General features: G+C 47.4%; 1 protein-coding gene across 2 annotated transcripts; it reads left to right on the forward strand.

The window, feature by feature from the left end:
• Positions 1-1,033: 1,033 nt before the first annotated feature.
• Positions 1,034-14,865, forward strand: Slc1a6 (solute carrier family 1 member 6). Of its 2 annotated transcripts, XM_027932475.2 has the most exons (9): positions 1,034-1,238; positions 2,003-2,140; positions 2,981-3,185; positions 4,218-4,260; positions 6,133-6,476; positions 9,558-9,791; positions 10,822-11,016; positions 13,516-13,650; positions 14,670-14,865. In XM_027932475.2, the coding sequence occupies exons 1-9, from the start codon at positions 1,034-1,036 to the stop codon at positions 14,863-14,865; spliced, it is 1,695 nt and encodes a 564-aa protein (XP_027788276.1). The 2 variants fall into 2 exon arrangements, with proteins under 2 accessions (XP_027788276.1, XP_071465894.1); XM_071609793.1 differs by lacking the exons at positions 2,981-3,185; positions 9,558-9,791; positions 10,822-11,016; positions 13,516-13,650; positions 14,670-14,865 and having other exon boundaries at positions 6,133-6,208.
• The last annotated feature ends 4,074 nt before the right edge of the window (positions 14,866-18,939 follow it).

Raw genomic sequence — 18,939 nt, forward strand, 5'->3', positions numbered from 1 at the left:
TCTACCAAATATGTTTCACTTTGAAACATCGGAAAGCTGAAACATTGTAAGTCAAGATTATCTGTATTTTCCTTTACATTAATGTAGTTCCAATTGAACTGCATTAATTTAAATTCAACATATATATTTTTTTTTTTGAGAAAGGAGTCCATGAAGGGAAAATTTCTCAGGTCAATGAAAGTAACCATTTCTAAGCTGCTCCATACGTTTGAGGTATTTAGTTGGGAAATGGATGGGCAGGTTTTATTTTTATATGTGTTTTATTTATATTTATGAAAAACAACATTCCAGGTAGCATTCTGAAGTTTCTATTTTGGATACTTTTTAAAAGATAATACTTTTTACAAGGATATCTGGATATGGCCAAATGTAAGAAACACTAGTGTCTGAAGTGAGAAGCATCCGAGTTTAGTGCCTGAGACCCTGGAGAGGCTCATGAATATCACAGTGGAGACAAGAATTGTCACTGTTGCTCTCCCTGTGGCTTCCCCTTCCCTCTGTTGCTCACCTGAGCATTCACGCAGGCAGCTACATTTATTGGGTGTCCTCTGTTTGCCAGGTAGCTGCAGATTTGTCATCGTGGAAAGCTGACTCTGGTTATCTCCAGGTCAGACACCTAACTATATTAACTTTGGGACTGGCCTGAAGGTGCTTTGTCCAGGTCTCTGCATGCAATTGGCATTCAGCAATTTGGATCGAGAGGTGGGGCAGCCCCCCAAATTCTTCTAATGGTGAAATATGGAGGGGACTGAAGCCATAAATGGCGAAAGTGTTAATAATTTTATGGCTTTCTTTCCCGGCTCTTCCCAGCTATGCCCAGGAATGATTCTGGAGACCTTGACCCTTTGCTGTCAGGACATGACTTTTGAACTCCAGGCAGGGTCCCAGGTGTCCTAGCAAGGGCACAGCCCAACAGATGGACACATCTTTCCCTTGCCTTGTGAGCTTCCTCCAGTGCCCACCATCCTCCCATCCTTCCCCTTCCACCACTCCTGCCTTCAGACCTGGGCTCCTCTGTTCCCGCAGGTAGACCATGAGCAGCCACGGCAACAGCCTGTTCCTGCGGGAGAGCGGCCAGCGCCTTGGCGGGGTGGGCTGGCTGCAGGGGCTGCAGGACAGCATGCAGCAGAGAGCGCTGCGCACGCGCCTGCGCCTGCAGACCATGACTCGAGAGCACGTGCTGCGCTTCCTGCGCCGGAATGCCTTCATCCTGCTCACTGTCAGCGCCGTGGTCATAGGTGAGCCCGGCTTCCGGGAGGGCGGGGACTTCCGGGAAACGTCCTGCTTGCATGTGTCTTTGCTCCAGCCGGCCACTCTCACCTGCACACACGTCCCACCTGCCACTGTTCCAACCTCCTATGTGTGCACACATTGTCACATATGTACATGTGTACTGTACACAGTTTACACGTGCACAAACATGAACATATTTTATGGGTGCTCAGAATTTACAGGTGCAAATTCCTGTGCACACTTACACAAATATACAGTTGTCTTGTGGTACCAGAAGCAGAGCCAGAGGATATGGAGGGCTGAATGTATTAGAACTTACAAGCACATCCATTCCCACATGGGCATTCTCCTGAACATATATCTACAGACTTAAGTGTTTAAATATATGTACACCCCCCGTGTTTGAAAATAGTAACATATGCACAAGTCTCGTGTATGGACACATCCAAGAAAATGCAGGTGCATATTCACGTGTATGGGCTTACATTCACAGGCAGATGTATAAGCTCACAAATGAGCGTGCACTCACATGTGCATGCATGTGTGTGCTTGAATGGGTGAAAACATCTGCACACGTATCAATATGTAACAAATCTTACATTTCTGCAATGTACACCTGTGCCAATGTGCACACAAGTGCATGTACTTGTAGAACGTTTTTCTCTTTCTCTCACTGATCCCCCTACCACAAGCCTTCTTGGAATGGGTGGGTCCTGTCTGGGCTGAGTGACCCACACTCCACTACATGGACCCCTCTTTTTGGCTCTAGGGGTCAGCCTAGCCTTTGCTTTGCGCCCGTACCAGCTCACCTACCGTCAGATCAAGTATTTCTCCTTCCCTGGTGAGCTTCTCATGAGAATGCTGCAGATGCTGGTGCTGCCCCTCATTGTCTCCAGCCTGGTCACAGGTGAGAGAGCCCAGGCTCGTGTTGACCTTCAAGACCCACTCAGAACCCAGTCTTGAACCTAGAGCCAAGACAGTTCCCAGCATGGGAGCTTGGGATCACCTTTCCAACTCAGCAACTCAAACATGGAGCCTGGCGTGGCCCACGGTCCTGACCAAAACCCAGGTCCTTGACTAGAACCCAGAGTGAGGTTCCTGCTCCTAGGTACCCACAGCACTTATCCCAGGAGCTTTCCTGTATGTCTCTTTGGAGGTAAAATGCCAGCCTTCAGGGCTCAAGTTATCCAGAGGGGAAGGAAAGGTGGTGGAGGGAGGGATGGGCAGCTAAGGGAGGTAGCTGGGCTAGAGGGTGGATGGGCAAGAGGTGGATGTGAATAGGGTATACAAGGTTAGTAAGGTGGAGGTGCCAGGATGCGGGGTAGGGAAGGGAGTGGGATGGGAGCACCAACAGTATCTACTCAGCCTACAGTGAGGTGGGTGGAGAGCTGTGATTGGGTGGACTGTGGGATAAGGAGGAGGATGAAGATGAGGTTATGTGCAAATAGGAGTCAGTAGAGTTGGGGTTGAAAAGATTGGCTTGAGTTAGAGGGAAGGTAGTGTGGATGGTGGAGTTGTGTTTGGGGTAAAGAATGGGGTGGGATGTGAAGGTGTTTATGGAAAATAGAATGGGAATGGGATGGTGGTGTGGATGAATTGATTGTGGGGGACCCTGGGTGAGGTGTAGGGGGACAGGATGTTTGGGGCAGTGGTTGCTGAGTTGGTGGTTTGGGAGGTGGAACAGATGGATGGGGAGTAGGTGATGGGGTATGAATGAGGATACGGGGGCTGCACTGTCTGTCCTCAGGTATGGCATCCTTGGACAACAAGGCAACAGGGCGGATGGGCATGAGGGCAGCTGTGTACTACATGGTGACCACGGTCATTGCGGTCTTCATTGGCATCCTCATGGTCACCATCATCCATCCTGGGAAGGGCTCTAAGGAGGGGCTGCATCGCGAGGGCCGCATTGAGACCATCCCCACAGCTGACGCCTTCATGGACCTGGTCAGGTGATGTTCTAATTTTGATGGGATTTCCGGATGAACATGCAGCAAGGCAGGCAAACCCATCCTGGAAATGGTGACACCCCTTGGTTCCTATTTTTTGGTACCTATTTGTTGCCCTTTGCCCTTGCACATATCCTCCAAGAGAGCTAGGATATGATCTTTGTACCCTTAGGCTGGGGGAGGCTATAGCTGCAGTGTCTTGGAGCCCAAGCTCCATTTGAGGGTGAATGATCCTTTTATGCAGCAAGATTTTTTAGACAGAAAATCAAGGTTGGCAGTATTTCTGCCCTAGTCACCAGCTAGGGCATTACATGGACTTGGATGATTTTTAGGAACTGTCTCTGGTGTTTTGGGGTCTCATTGGATTGAAGTCTTGAGGTGATATAGGGGTCAGATAGACCTGGATCTGAGGTTTGTCTTAGTCTATTTTCTGTTACTACAACAGGATACCCGAGGCTGGATGAGTTGTAAGGAGCAAAGTTTTATTTAGCTAACATTCTGGAGGCTGGGAAGTCAAACAACATGGTGTTGGTATCTGGTGAGGGCCTTCTTGCTGCATTAGAACATGGCGGAGGGCATCCCATGGTGAGACAGAGCAAGTGTGCTAGAGAGAGCCTACTTTTATAACAAAGCCACTCCTCATTAATCCCTAAAGCCCTTGATCCATGAATGGATTAACCCATCTACGAGAGCCAAGCCAGCATGACCTAATCATCTCTTTGAGGGCCCCACTTCCCAATACTCTGCAATCAATTTTCACCATGAGTTTTGGAGGGAACAAACCCTAGGCAAACCACAGCTAGGCCCATCTGCACCTTTTAGCAGCTGTGGGGCTTTGGACAACTACATAAGGCCCTCCAGTAAAGACCTGTTAAATCAGATGGTGTAGGTCAGGTACCTCACTCAGCATTTGGCCTAGACTAAGCATTCCTATGTTGGTTGACATTATTATTATCGTTGTTATTATTACAAGTATCGCCCCAGGCTCTCTTCCAAGGTCTAACCACTTTTCCTTCCTTTGATGTTTTTCTGCAGAAATATGTTTCCACCCAACCTTGTGGAGGCCTGCTTCAAACAGGTCAGTGGGAAGCACCCAGTTGGATCAAGGTGGCTGGGAGGGCCATGGTGGGGCCTGTTGCTGGGTGGGTGACCCAAGCCTGAGGGGTGGGAAAAAGCAGCTGAGAGAGGGACGGGCAGGAGGGGCCTATGGAGGAATCCAGGAGAATGGATCGAGTTCCCTCAGGTGTGATGATCAGGACAAGAGGACTTAGGCCCAGGGCAGCCTGGGCTGGGGTAGGGATTCCAGGACTTCTGACCACACACAGTGAAGAGAGAGGCCTTAAAGTCTGGCTGAGCACGGCCCAGGGAGCTTATGAAAATGCGGAATCTACACTTACTCTTTCATGCTTGGTTATTCACGCCCTCATTTGTCTATTCATTCACTCATTTTTCAACGCTTTTTTTAATTTTAAAAAATTTGTTTTTTGATTAGCAAAAAGTATATAGTTGTCCTTTGATATCAGGAGGGAATTGGTTCCCTGAAGATTATAAAATCTGGGAATGCTCGAGTCTCGATATAAAATGGCAGAGTGTTTGCATAGAACCTGTGCAGTCCTCCCAGAGACTTTAAATCGACTCTAGATAACATGTCATGCCTAAAGCAATGCAAACACAATGAGAATAGTTGTTGTACTGCATTGTTTAGGGAATAGTGACAAGAAGAAGTCTGTACATGTTAAGTTCACAGCCAGTTTCCCTCCTCCAAATATTTTTGATCCATGGTTAATTGAACCCATGAAAGGGAATCCACAGATGTGGAGGGCCAACTGTCTATTTATGGGGCATAAATATGTATACATTGTGGAACTGCTAAATTGAACTAATTAACATATACATTACCTCACATGCTCATTTTTGTGTTGAGAACACTTGACGTCTACTCTCAGTGATTTTCACAGTACAGTGTTATTAACTAGCACCACCCTGTTGTACAATGTATTTCTTGAACTTTTTCCTACCTGAGATTTTGTGCCCTTTGATCAACATCTCCCTAACTTTTCCCCACCAACCAACCTAGACTTGGGTGACCATTCTCTTATTTCAATGATATTACCTTTTGTGGATTTCATGTACGTCTGAGATCATATAGTGTTTGTCTTTCTATGTCTGGCTTATTTCACTAAGCACAGTGTCTTCTATTGGCATCCAAGTTGTTGCAAATTTCAAGGTTTTCTTTTTATTTTTGAAGGCACAATAGTATTCTATCATGAATATATTCTACATTTTCTTTATCCATTTGTCCATTGGTAGAGACAGGTTGATTGCGTAGCTTGGCTGTTGTGAATAGTGCTGCAGGGAGTGTGGGAATGCAGGAACAGGTTGTGTATCCCTTATTTGAAGTGCGTGGGATCAGAAGTGTTTTGGATTTTTGACTTTATCAGATTTTGGAATATTTGCATATACATAATGTGCTATCTTGGCGATAGGACCCAAATAGAAGCATGAAATTCATTTATGTTTCATGCATACCTCCTATGTAGTCCGAAGGTGATGTTTATGCAACACTTTCAATGCATCTATGTTTTGATGGTGACTTGTCACATGAAGTCAGGCATGTGGAATTTTCCACATGCATCATGTCAGTGCTTAAAAAATTTCAGATTTTGGAACATTTTGGATTTTGGATTTTAGGACTAGGGATGCTCCATCTGCATCTCCTCGTGATTCTGATTTGCTGGATCATATGGTGTTCTAATTTTAATTTTTTGGGGACCCTCCATTCCATATTCTGTCACGGCTGTAGTAATTAATTCACTCCTCCTTCTATGCCTTGGCCACGTTCTCCCCAGCAATAAGACTTTCTGGGGTGGGGAACCAGGAATTGGTGTTTTTAGGACTTTCTCCAGGTGACTCTGCTTCTGAGTCTGGGCCCCATCTCTCTGCATTTCAGTTCAAGACACAGTACAGCACGAGGGTGGTGACCAGGACCGTGGTGCGGACAGAGAATGGGTCTGAGCTGGGTGCCTCCATGCTGCCTCCGACCTCAATGGAAAATGAAACCAGCATCCTGGAAAATGTCACTCGGGCCTTGGGCACCCTGCAGGAGGTGCTCAGCTTTGAGGAGACCGTGCCTGTGCCGGGTTCAGCCAACGGTATCAATGCCTTGGGCCTCGTGGTCTTCTCTGTGGCCTTTGGGCTGGTCATTGGTGGCATGAAACACAAGGGCCGGGTCCTGAGGGACTTCTTTGACAGCCTCAATGAGGCTATTATGAGGCTGGTGGGCATCATCATCTGGTGAGTGCTGGGCTGTCCCCCGGGGCGGTGGTGTTGGTACACGGGAAGGGCGGAGCCAGGGCTGGGACCAGTCAGGCTGTGTGGAAGTTGAAGTGATTGGGGACATTTGACCAAAGTCGCTCATCTACTCTGTGTATTGGTTAATTCACTCGCAAACTCACTAACTCATCATGTATTTCCGCACTGAATTATTCACTTGTTGACTATCTTCTTTGTGCATTCACTCATTCTTCTGTGTGTTGACCAATTGTTCATTCATTCATTCATTGAAACTCATTCATCTATATTCGTTCTTCCACGCACACCAAACATACTGTGGATTTTATTCCTGTATTAGTCTGTTTTTCATTACTATAACTAAATGCCTGAGGTTGGATAACTTCATAAAAAAGAGGTTTATTTAGCATATAGTTCTGTTGGTTCAAGGACATGGTGCCTGCATTAGCTTGACTGTTTAGGATCTCCCAGTAGATGGCACACCCAAGAGCCAAAGATTATATCACAAGACAGGAAGCCAGAGAGGGATTGAGAGGTTAGGCTGGTTCTTACAACAACTCTCACTGGAACTAACTCAGAATCCCGTAAGCACAGCCTTGATCCCTTCTAAGTGCAATGCCCCCATTAACCTAAGGATCTCCCACTGGGCCCCACCTCTTAAAGGTCCCACTACCCTTAACATCGCCACCCGGGGGACCAGACTCCCAGTACATGAACTCTTGGGGAGTGTAAATCATATCCAAGCATCATCCCAAATAATTTGAAAGTTGTGTAGGAGACTTTAGGCCAATTTGACAGCTTGGAAAGTTTTCTGATGGGAATAGAAGGGAAAGCCTATCAAGAATAAGCAGAGAATTAACGGGGAGTGTTGGAGGCCCAACAGAACTGGGAACCATGAATTTACAGTGGTGTCATTGGCCTGGTTTGGCAAAATGTGCAGGAGTGCCAGGTGACTGAGTATCAGAGGTAAAAAGTCACGTGCAATTGATCCAGGATTGAGGCGTTTTGCAGGGGGTGAAGCAGAAGGATGGAGGCCACGGAGAAGCGTAAGACAGGTCTTGGGGTTTGACTTGGAGGGGATTCTGCAACCACGTATGAGAGCTCACTCCAGCCAGCTTAGGAAACACAGATAGGGCCGGAGAAGTCCCCTGCATCCTCCTTTTTTGACCCAAGCTATTGCGCTGACTTTCCAAGTGGTTCCCACCTCCTCCGTTACGTTCACCGTGAGAGTGATCAAGAAGGACTTCCATTCCTGAAGACAGAGGAGTTAGCAGTGGCAGCCTGGGGGACAGACCACAGGCAGAAGCTCACAGGATTGAGTGACCGGCTGGTTTGTGTGCGCTGTGATCTCCATGTGTCCCCCAAAAGTCCATGTGTTGGAAACTTAATCCTCAAAAATATGTTGATGGTATTCAGAGGAAGAGCCTTTGGGAGGTAATTAGGGTTAAATGAAGTCATAAGAGTGGGGTTTTGTGATGGGGCTAGTGGCTTTATAAGAAGAGGAGTGGAGACCTGAGCTGACGGGCTCCGTGCTTGTGTCACGTGATGCCCTCTGCCATGTGTTGCAAGAAGGCCCCCCCAGAGGCTGGAACCTTGGTACTGGATTCCCAGCCTCCCAAATGTGAGAAATTAATTTTCTGTACAAATTCCCCAGCCTCAGCGCGGTGTTTTGTTATAGCATCAGCAATGGACTAAGGCCGTGGGAAAGGCAGTTGGGCCCCGAGGATCCTGCTTCCTTCGCCTCCTCTTTTCCTTCTCCCTCAGGGACTTTGCCCTGGGCTGCAGAGCTTCCCTCCAGATGCCCACGGTTCCTTCTCACCATTCAGCGCTCCACTTTAGTCACTTCTCCTGAGAAGTCCTGCTTGACCACCCACTTGTCACAACCTGGCGTTTGTTATTGCGGTGGTCCCCTCTGATCCACTGTTTCACTTTCTGTGATTTCAGTTACCCACGGTAAACCGGGGTCCAACAATATCAGGTGGAAAATTCCAGAAATAAGCAGTTCATGAGTTTTAAATAACCGTCATTACAGCAAGTTGCTGTAATATGATTCATTGTTTCATTGGCTATTGTCTCTCCCTGTGCCTAATTTAATTTTAAAGTTTAACTTATTAAACTTTACCATTGGTATGTATTTATTGGGGGGAAAACATGGAATATATATATAGGCTCCAGCACTGTCCTCAGTTTCAGGTCGGAGGACCGTCTCAGAACGTGTCCCCCAAGGATTTTGCGTTTCTATGAGTACCTCCTGTTTTCCCCATTAGAATGTGTCTTAGTGCATTTGGACTATAGCAAAAATAGTCACAGACTGGGTGACTTACACAAGGAACATTCATTTCTCACAGTCCTAGAGGGTGGGAAATTCCATCCAGATCATGGCACCCACAGATTCAGTGTGTGGGGAGGGCTGTTCTGGTTCAGGGACCGTGTCTTCTCCCCGAGTCTTCCCATGGTGGAAAGAGCAAAGCACCTCTCTTTTATATAAATGCTCATCCATCATTGAGCCCTGCCCTTATGACTTCTTAAAGTCCCTGCATCCTAATGCCACACCTTAGGGATTCGGATCTCAACACGTGTTTTTTTTTTTTTTGGGGGGGGGCGGGATAGGGCACCAACATTCAGTCGCTGGCCACGTGTAAGTGCCGTGAGGACAGGGAGCATGCCCCTGGAAAACAGTGCTCATTAGGTAGTTGCTGAATGAGTGGAGAATACAGAGGTGATTTCGAGGTGTCCGTAGGAGAAGCGGTGACAGGACCCAGGCTGGGGAGGCAGGAGACCATGCACTGATGGGAGAGGGGTAAGAAGTACAGATATGGAATGGAGAGTTGGGGGCAGCAGACAATGATGTTCAGAAGAGGTCAGAAGTGTCCCTGCACTGCTTAGGGTAGGGGTCCTGGAGTTGGGTGGGGAGGCCTGGAGTGGGGAGTGGGATGAAGCCCTCATAAGGTGGCTGGCATGCCCTGGCCCCGTGGGAACTCTGGTGTGGGGCGAGTGTGAGTGAGCGGCAGGAGGAGGTGGGGTGTGTTGTGGGCCTGGAGGGGAGGTGGGGAGGGATCCCTGACAGGTGTGTGGCTTGCCCAGGTATGCACCTGTGGGCATCCTGTTCCTGATTGCTGGGAAGATTCTGGAAATGGAAGACATGGCCGTCCTTGGGGGTCAGCTGGGCATGTACACACTGACTGTCATCGTGGGCCTGTTCCTCCACGCTGGCGGCGTCCTGCCCCTCATCTACTTCCTCGTCACCCACCGGAACCCCTTCCCCTTTATTGGGGGGGTGCTGCAGGCCCTCATCACTGCCATGGGCACATCTTCCAGGTATGGCCGTGCTCCCCACTCTCCCTCCTCCTCTCTTCCATGGGCTCTCCAGGGTCCCGCTCTCCCCCTACCATTAACATCTTCTGGTTGCACAGTCATGTCACAGGCTCTTGGAGACCCAGGTGGCCATTACTTATTTCCTATGGAGGAGAACTCATTTTATATGGAGGGGCCAATTTTGAGTTTACAGATGAAGGTTCCAGAATGCCCTGGGAGCTCAGTCATTTACTAGCCCAAAGAAAGAAAGAGTCTCATCTTCCCTTGAGATAGTGTCTGGAAGCTCTTTTGACTTCCTTGTGCACTTTTTGGTGCTTTTAGGGGGCTCTTTATTAGCCCCCCTCATTAATCCCCATCATTAAAATTCAAAACAATTTGAGAAGATATGCAAGAGCCAAATAGATGGGAAAAAATGTCATTTTTATTGCTCATAATGCTCATTGAAGAACGTGCCTCTTTGATTGGTAGCTAAATAAGATTGGTGCCACTACACCCCCTGGTCACCATGGAGCTGGACACCCAGGCATGCTCCACGAGTCCTGGTATTTCATGGCATGATATAAAGCTGACCAGACAGAGCACACATCCTGTGGCAAGCTGACCCCCAAAGAGATGCCCACTCCTTCCGCTAAACTCACCCATTAATGGAGTCACTCTGGCTTTTCTGGGTATTGGTGGAGGGTTAGTGTAGTTGGGGTTTATCCCAGAGCACCATGAGGCAGAGGGCAATTGGGGTCTTCTGTGATACCCTTGTCGTAGTCCCCAGGTGTGGGAGGTCAGCAATCTGGGACTGGACTGTTGGCTTTTATGCCATTGGCTTTAAGTGAGTCAAGAGGCCTCAACCCTGGGTTGTCTGCAAGGCCGAGTTCTCCCTTCATGAGGAGGCGCACCCCTCTCCATCTGGATGGTTGTGCCCATGCCCTCCTCCTCTTGCTTGTGTTCTTACCTGGCCCCTCCGTGTTCCTGAGGGGAGTCCTCCTTGGGTCCAGTGCTACACCACTCTCCCCTGCCACTCCCTGTGTCTTTCTCCCAGCTCTGCCACCCTGCCCATCACCTTCCGCTGCCTGGAGGAGGGCCTGGGTATAGACCGCCGCATCACCCGATTTGTGCTGCCGGTGGGGGCCACCGTCAACATGGATGGCACGGCCCTCTATGAGGCCTTGGCTGCCATTTTTATTGCTCAAGTCAACAACTATGAGCTCAACCTGGGCCAGATCACCACAATCAGGTGAGGTGCCTCAGTTGGGACCTGGGAGGTCATCAGTGTGACGGTGGGAGGAGGGACCCAGAACTGGCCATCAGGGGAGACCTCAGATATTGCAAAGGGGAAATGGGGAGAGCCCAATGCTGGATGAGGTTAAAGGTGAGACTTTGCCACCTGAGGCTGTCAACAGCCCACAAGAGGGTGCTGGACATTTCTCCCCTTGCATGCTGTTGAGAGACATCCCTTTTCCCAGAATTTTCCAAAGTGTGGCTGGAATATCCTAATAGCCCAAAGTTTGTGTTATAATTATAGATTCCTTGGTTCCATCACATCTAGAGAAAAACCACAGATGTAGGGAAGCATGCCACAAAGATAGTTTCAAATTTAAAAATTCTTTTGATCAAGGTCCCAAATAGCAGAATGAGTACTTCTCACGGGAAACCATTAGTTTTAGTGAAGTTATCAGAAAAGGTGAGGATGGGAGACTTTTGAGAGGGTGTTCTTTGGTGGATCTGGGGACTTGAGCTTCTTCCTACAGAGAGACCTTGGTGATGATGGCTTGCATGAGACCTACTAGGTAATGCCTCATACGTTAGCAGCAGGCAGTGATCGACTGCATGGAGAGTCCTAGGTTGGACCTACTCTAACTCAACCCAAAGGCTTTTGAGGTGGTCCTGATAGAATCAGCTCAACCTATCCAGAGGGGGCTGCCTGCCTCCCAAGGGCTCCCACAGGTCACTGTTTATTCCAGGGCCAGGGGTTGCAAGGGTAGGACTCCCTCACCATTCTGTCCTCTTTGAGACCCATTTCATAAGGCTCTGCTCCCGCCAAAGGAAACCAAATCCAAACAGGATAAACTCAGGAGAAATTATGTGGCTTTTAGAAAATAGAATTTTACTTTTTATTAAAAAAATATTTTATCTATGTGGTTGCTGGTGCTGGGGCTTGAACCCAGGGCCTTCACGTGGAATTTTACTTCCTGGATATATTTTTGATAGCAGTAACTGACACCTTGAAGCACATATCATGTCCAAGCACTGTGCTCCTCTGTTGCTCACAGTAAGAAGGTCGGCACATGTCCTGCACTCTACAGAGGAGGAAAGGGAGACTCTGGGTTTAGGTCCAGTGTTGGACAGCTCATGCCTTGAGTCTGCTGGACTCCACAGTCCATGCTCTGTCACCAGTCCCAGCATTTGCTCAACCATTGATCACATTGGTTCTGACAGAGCCATCCTCTGGGCTAAGCATCTCCTGGAACTCCATGTTGACAATTTAATTTTTTCCACCCTTTTTTATTGGTGCATTATAGCTGTACATATTGATGGAATTTGTTGTTACATATTCATAAATGCACACAATGTAACAATATAATTCAACCAATATCACTGTCCAGCACTTCTTCCCTTTGCTGATGTTGAAAATTTTAGAATCTACTAAGAGGTTTCAGAGGCCACCAGGCAGAGGGTGGTGCCCACAGGGTACTAGTACCTTTCCTGGTAGCGCATGGGCTTGTAGAATCCTTTTAGGCAAAGTTGGGCAATCAGAGTTGATACAGGATTTAAGATCTAGCCCATCCCTAGATCTGCTCTCTTTTCTTTGTTTATTTTTAAAAACCAATAAGTTTGAGGAAGAGTTTAGGCTCTAGCACTGGACATTTCTAGACTCAGGATGGTCCAGAATGTTCCCATCTCTAAAGTAGTGAGCTATATTTAACTACTTTTCTTTTTCTTTTTGGTAGTGGGGATGGAACCCAGAGGCATTTTACCACTCAGCCATGTCTCCAGTCCTTTTATTTTTTATTTTGAGAAGGGTCTCACTGAGTTGCTTAGGGCCTCACTAAGTTGCTGAGGCTGGCCTTGAACCTGCCATCCTCCTGCCTCAGCCTCCCAGATTGCTGGGATGACAGGTGTGTGCCACCTCACCCAGCATACTACATTTCTTTTAAAAACTTCTGTCCTTTCCCCCCCCCCCCCCCCCCGTGGCATTATTGAAGTATAACTGCAAATAAAACTCATACATATTTTAGGTGCACAATGTGATTTGATATATGTATACACATTGTAAAATGATGATCTCCATCAGGCCAATGAACATCCATTGCTTCACATGGTCACCCCCACTTCTTCCATTTCTTTGGGTAGCGAAAACACTAAACAGCCACTCTTTTTGCAAACTTCAAGTATACAGTAGCATATCAGTAATTATCGTCACCATGCATCAGATCCCAGAACTTAGTTCATCTTATAACTGAAACTCTGACCAACCTCTCTGCATTTTTATCCCTAAACCTCCTTATCCTGGGGAGTCACCATTCTACTTTCTGCTTCCGAGATTTCTGACTTTCTTTAGAGACCATGCATGAGGGAGATCATGCATGAGCAGGATTTTCCTTTCTGCACTGGCTCAGGAATTTTTAAGATGCCTCGGGAAACTGACCCCTCCCCTTCTCTCTCTCTCTCTCTCTCTCTCTCTCCACCCTCTCTTCCTTCCTCCTGGTTTCCTGTATTCTCTCTCCACTTGCAGCATCACGGCCACAGCGGCCAGCGTTGGGGCTGCTGGCATCCCCCAGGCCGGCCTGGTCACCATGGTCATTGTGCTCACGTCTGTTGGGCTGCCCACGGAAGATATCACACTGATCATAGCTGTGGACTGGTTCCTGTGAGTGTTTTTGGGTCGGACCCTGGCGCCAGCTCTCCCCGCCCCACTGTTTTGTGATCCAGCAGAGTTCTAGAATTTTAAAGAAAGGGGTCCTTGGAGAGTCCTCGGCCTGTGGACCCCAAAGTCCATAGAGTTAATAGTGGGAAACAGCAGGGAGGAGACAAACCATGAGGGTTTTACCGTCGACCAGAACAGCTCCTTTTTGACCTGTTTCATGTATAAATCATAAGAAGGTGCTCCATGGCGTGGTCTGGCTTTGTATCATACAAAAAATAGGTGTTTTTTTTTTTCTTCTCTGGTAAAAATTTTTAATTTCAAAACCCAAAAGAATTTTGTAAGTGAGAAGAAAACATAGGTTACCTACAACACTAAGTCGGAAGGAATTTTGATTGATGAATTTCACCTTTCAGTGATGGATAAAATAATTTTGAGGGCTAAATCTTGGTGGGTTTATGAGTTAAAATGTTGTACCTAGTAAAATGCCACTTTTATGTGAAGACAATAGGAAAGTATTTTTAGATAGATAAGGACTGTTCTGTCCTCCCTCCCAGCTGTCCTTCCTTCCTTCCTTCCTTCCTTCCTTTTATCCACCCATCCACCCATCCATAATCTGAACTTTCACCCCAGTGGGAGCTGTGGGTGGGGACTTGAGTCCCACTGGAAGTCTGTAGCCTGCCCTGGTCAGTACCTCTATTGGCCCATCATGGCTGACTCACTCATGGTGGTTACCCTCCTGATTCTATATGCATTTCAGCTTATGGCCCCTAATCGTCTCTATCAATATTTACATCTTAAAAGAAATCACGTTGCTAAGAACAAATCAGAGTGTCTCAGAGCTGGCCCAGCCTCTGTTTGTTAGGAGAGGAAACTGAGGACAGAGACGGGGAGGTCCCCCTTGAGGTCAGATGGTCAGAGACTGGACTGGAATGTGAACCCAGGGAGCCTCCCCTTATGCAGCCTTTCTTCTGTGGAGCTTTTTAAGTCCCCACTAATGGCAGCTTCTCTCTCTTCTCTACCAGGGACCGGCTTCGCACGATGACCAATGTGCTGGGGGACTCCATTGGAGCGGCAGTCATTGAGCACTTGTCCCAGAGGGAGCTGGAGTTGCAGGAGGCTGAGCTCACCCTCCCTAGCCTGGGGAAGCCCTACAAGTCACTCATGACACAAGAAAAGGGGGTGTCCAGGGGCCGGGGAGGCAACGAGAGTGCCATGTGAGGGGCCTTCAGCTCTTCTCCAAGGCAGGAAGGAAGGGGACTGGGGAGGGGACCCCTGAGGACAGTCGGCTGCTCAGCCGACCCTGGGCTGCACACACGAGTTCTGCTTGGCTTCTTTGTGAGAGGAACTAAGATAAAGGAGCAGGAGTGAAAGCTATTCAGGGTCTGTGTTTGTCTTAGAGCACAGGCTGAGAGAGGGAGTGAGCCAGAAAGGGGAGGAAAATTTTCTCCTGGGTTTTGGGGGAGAGGAGGCTTCAGGTTCAACAAGAAGAAAGGTCACCTGGTGTTCTTTATTGTCTCAAGGACTGGTGGAACTGAAGAGGGTAAAGAAAAACTGTACTGTTTCTCATAATAAAAAAAAATATCCGTGGCCTTTGTGTTGGAATTCCAAAGTCCACCTTCAGATTTCAGTGATTCACCAGAAAAACCCCGAGCTTGGAAGAGCCATCTACTCATGGTCATGGTTTATCACAGTGAAAGTAAGAGATTAAACTCAGCAAAGGCAAGGAGTGGTTGGGGTAGGGTCCGTAGACCACACGTGAGTTCCTAGCTCCTTCCTGCAGTTGCATGTGCCACGTCCTTCTCCAAGAAATGATGTGTCACAACGTGGATAGTGTACTGTCAACCAGGGATGCTCACCTGAATCCTGGTGAGCAGAGTGGGGTATTAAGGCATGGTCACATAGGTGTGATTCTATTGGTTCTTCAGTGTCTCTCAGAGGTCAGTCTGATACAGCATGGTCTAGGGCTCCAGGTGAGTAAAAATGGGCATTTGCCATAGATCACATTGTTAGCATAGACTCCCTGGGATGGCCCAGGGCTCTGGATTACAGACACACTTATCAGGAAGGTTCCAAAGATCAGAGGCCATCTTCCAGGAGGCAGTCAAAATCCAGTCCTTTCTTTGGGATGAGTGGGCTTGGGGAACCCCAACTTCTCAGAATTAACCATTTATTGCACAAACTCCAAGGCTGTAGATGGGGAAAGCAACTTCCTGTGGGGAGGGTAGGTGGGTATAGTAGCCCCAGCTTTTGACTTCTGAGATTGAGTGACATTGTATCCCCATGCCTGGCCTCAAGAGTATCTTTGCTACACAGGGGTGGAAATAGTGTTATTTTCCTGTGACCTAAGGGACCAGGCGGGACATTAATTCATGGAGAAAACATGAGTAACATAACCGTACACTTATTTCTAAGTTAAATTAGTTCACTTGAGCACCTCCCCCGAAGACAGAGGAAGATCCAAGTGCAGGTCCATTCTTTAGGATCCTAAAACAGCCCTGGAGCAGAACAATTCAGAAAAGGTGGGGAAGGCTCCAGAGCTTCTGTAATCATGGTCACTGCAGATGTGGGACGTTTATGGTCAGAGTTTGGAAATGGTCTATGCAAAAGCATTTGCCATAGATCACATTGTGAGCACAGACTCTCCTTCTAAACCCTCCTACGACACATATGACCCCAGGGGCCCTAGCCAGGGACTCCCAATCTCCAACCAGAATCTCAGAACCACGTTATCCTACCCCACAAGGATCTGCAGCCCCAGAGGGTCTTTGTGGGAAGGAGTCATGAAAACTCAAGGGATCATGTCATGGAGGAGGAAAGGATCCGTGTTCTTCCACGTGAGGACCTTCCTCCAGCCCTGTTTTCTTTATTAAGTCCGTGTCAGCCATCTTCCCCTTACCATGACTCATACCCAAGACGATCACTTTATAAAGAGAAAAGGTTTGCTTCAGCTCACAGTTTGGGAAGCTACGGTCCAGATTTTGGGTCTCACGGCAGGTGCACCTAGGAGAGAAAGCTGCTTACCTCATGGCCAGGAAGCAAAAAAAGAGGAGAAGGAGGTCCAGCAAGCTCTTGAGAGCATGCCCCCAGTGATCTCTTGCTAGGCCTCAACTCTCAAATTTCCCCCCAAGGACACCAAGCTTGGGACAGAGCCTTTAGCACATGGTCCTTCTTGGGCCATGCAATCTGGTTTTCAAAAATAATTGGATCAGTGGTTGTAGCTCCATGGTGGAGTGTTTGCCCCCCATGTGTCGGGCACTGGGCTCAATCGTCAGCACCACATAGAAACAAATAAATTAATTAAAGGCATTGTGTCCATCTTCAAGTAAAAAAATAATTAAAAAAAATAAATGGATCATTTGGGGGAGATTGTGGATTGGATTAGATTTTCTTTCCATCCTTTCAATTGCCCTGTGATGGCCAGAACAAGACAAACCTGCCCCTGAGCACAGAGGGAATCTGTAAGGTACAGGATTTGCTTTCTGGATTCATGACAAGGAGGGAAGATGGACATAAAGTGGGGGAGGTCAGGATCCAGCTGGAAGCCACAAGCAAAAGATGGACACTCACAAGCCCGGAACAGAGCTTGTGTCCACTCTGCTCCTCTGCCCACGATGATGGGCATATCCTGAAGAACCCAGAGCCATTTTTCCTGGTGGTAAACACACACACCCTGGCCCAGGAGGCAGCAGCTGAAGGAAACAGAGAGAAATGGCAAGCCAGGTGCCACTTCACACCACGGAGCTGGTGAGCCACAACACAGCAGCTGCTGTTCCTTTAACCCTGTAAATGATCCGAGAATCTTCTCTGTGGCCTGTATCAGTTTCCTCTGGCTGCTGTAACAAACACACAATCTGGCTGGCCTACAACACCAGACACTTGTTTTCTAAAGTAATACTTTTGGAGGCCAGAATGAAGTTCAAAATTACAGTATTAATCGTGCTCTTTCCAAAGCCTCCAGGGGAAGATCCTTCCTGACTTCCTCTAGCTGCGGGTGGCTCCAGTCATTCTTTGTTTTGTGGCCACATCATTTTAACCTCTGCTTCTATCTCTACACAACCTTCTTTTTTCCTTTGTCCTTTTCTTTTGCATTTTATAAGGATATTAATTGCAGAACTTAGGGCCCCTCCAGGTAATCCATAGTGATCTCTCATCAAAATTCTTTTTTAAAATGAAATCTTCTAGAACCCCCTTTCCAAATAATGACACATTCACAGGGTCCAGGAGGACATATCTTTGGTAGGGCCACCACCAATAAACCCACTAACTGTCCCAAGAAATGTATCTCATCCTAGAAAAGAGCAGGGAGACAGAGAATGGAAGACAGTCATAAAGGTATATTTATTTTATTTATCCAGTGGCCAGTATGGACACTGGGGCTCCCACTGGGGAACCCTGGAGCCAGTGCAATGCATCCTTCAGAGTTATCTTACTCATTGAGCAAGGAAGTTATATACCAACTCCTGTCAGTCCTTGGTTAAGGAGTGACTTATGGGGCATTGATTGTCTGTGTCCATGGGCAGAGTAGACGCCAGTCAACAGAGGAATCTCTCAGACAAAGAGATGCATATGTATCAGTTTGAACCAGCAAGTATGTGCTAAGATGATAAGGCCTGCTGGGATAGATTCAACATTGTGCTCCCCTGTGGACTCCACCTTCTTGGGATGTAGTTACAAGGGCTGCAATGATAGAAGCCATCTTGTGACCACGAGGGTGGTGACCATGAGGGTGAGAACCACATATTAAACATGGTAGAGCAGAAAAGTTGAAGGATCTTGAATTCTGGAAGAACAAACTTGAACCACTTCCTGTTTCAAGCCGTTAAGCCCCTCTCTTCTTGTTATTCATAAAGTGCACAGTAGGTTTTTGTGAAGTATGACTGCCCCACTGTGCTGCAGAACTCTGGAATTTATTTCTTCTTTTTAACAGGCACAAGCAAAAAAACGTTCCTTAAATGAAGCTACTTTAGCTTAGGCAGTGAGCAAACTTATTTTTAAATCATATCCCAAGACAAAACAGTCAGCAACTTAGGTATATTCTTCAAAAAGAATAACTGGGCAAGATAATTTTTGAAAAGAGGAGCAAAGAGGGAACATTTGTCCTTCTTTTTTAAATTTTGAGATATGGTCTCACTAAGTTGCTCAGGGCCTTGCTAAGTTGCTGAGGCTGGCCTTGAACTTGTGATCCTCCTGCCTCAGCCTCCTGACTCACTAGTATTACAGGTGTGCACCACTGTACCCAGCTTCATTCTTCTCTTTAATAACATGTTTAAAACCTGTATTCCTCAAGGCATT

The sequence above is a fragment of the Marmota flaviventris genome, chromosome 1 (genome assembly GCF_047511675.1).
Source record: "Marmota flaviventris isolate mMarFla1 chromosome 1, mMarFla1.hap1, whole genome shotgun sequence".
Taxonomy (NCBI): Eukaryota; Metazoa; Chordata; class Mammalia; order Rodentia; family Sciuridae; genus Marmota; species Marmota flaviventris.

What these genes read in the sequence shown, in the direction of transcription:
- Slc1a6 (XM_027932475.2), top strand. Translation starts at nt 1,034, where the DNA reads ATGAGCAGCCACGGCAACAGCCTGTTCCTGCGGGAGAGCGGCCAGCGC. An exon ending in TGTCAGCGCCGTGGTCATAG is followed by an intron (nt 1,239 to 2,002) that starts GTGAGCCCGGCT and finishes TTTTGGCTCTAG; the next exon opens with GGGTCAGCCTAGCCTTTGCT. An exon ending in GCCATGGGCACATCTTCCAG is followed by an intron (nt 9,792 to 10,821) that starts GTATGGCCGTGC and finishes TCTTTCTCCCAG; the next exon opens with CTCTGCCACCCTGCCCATCA.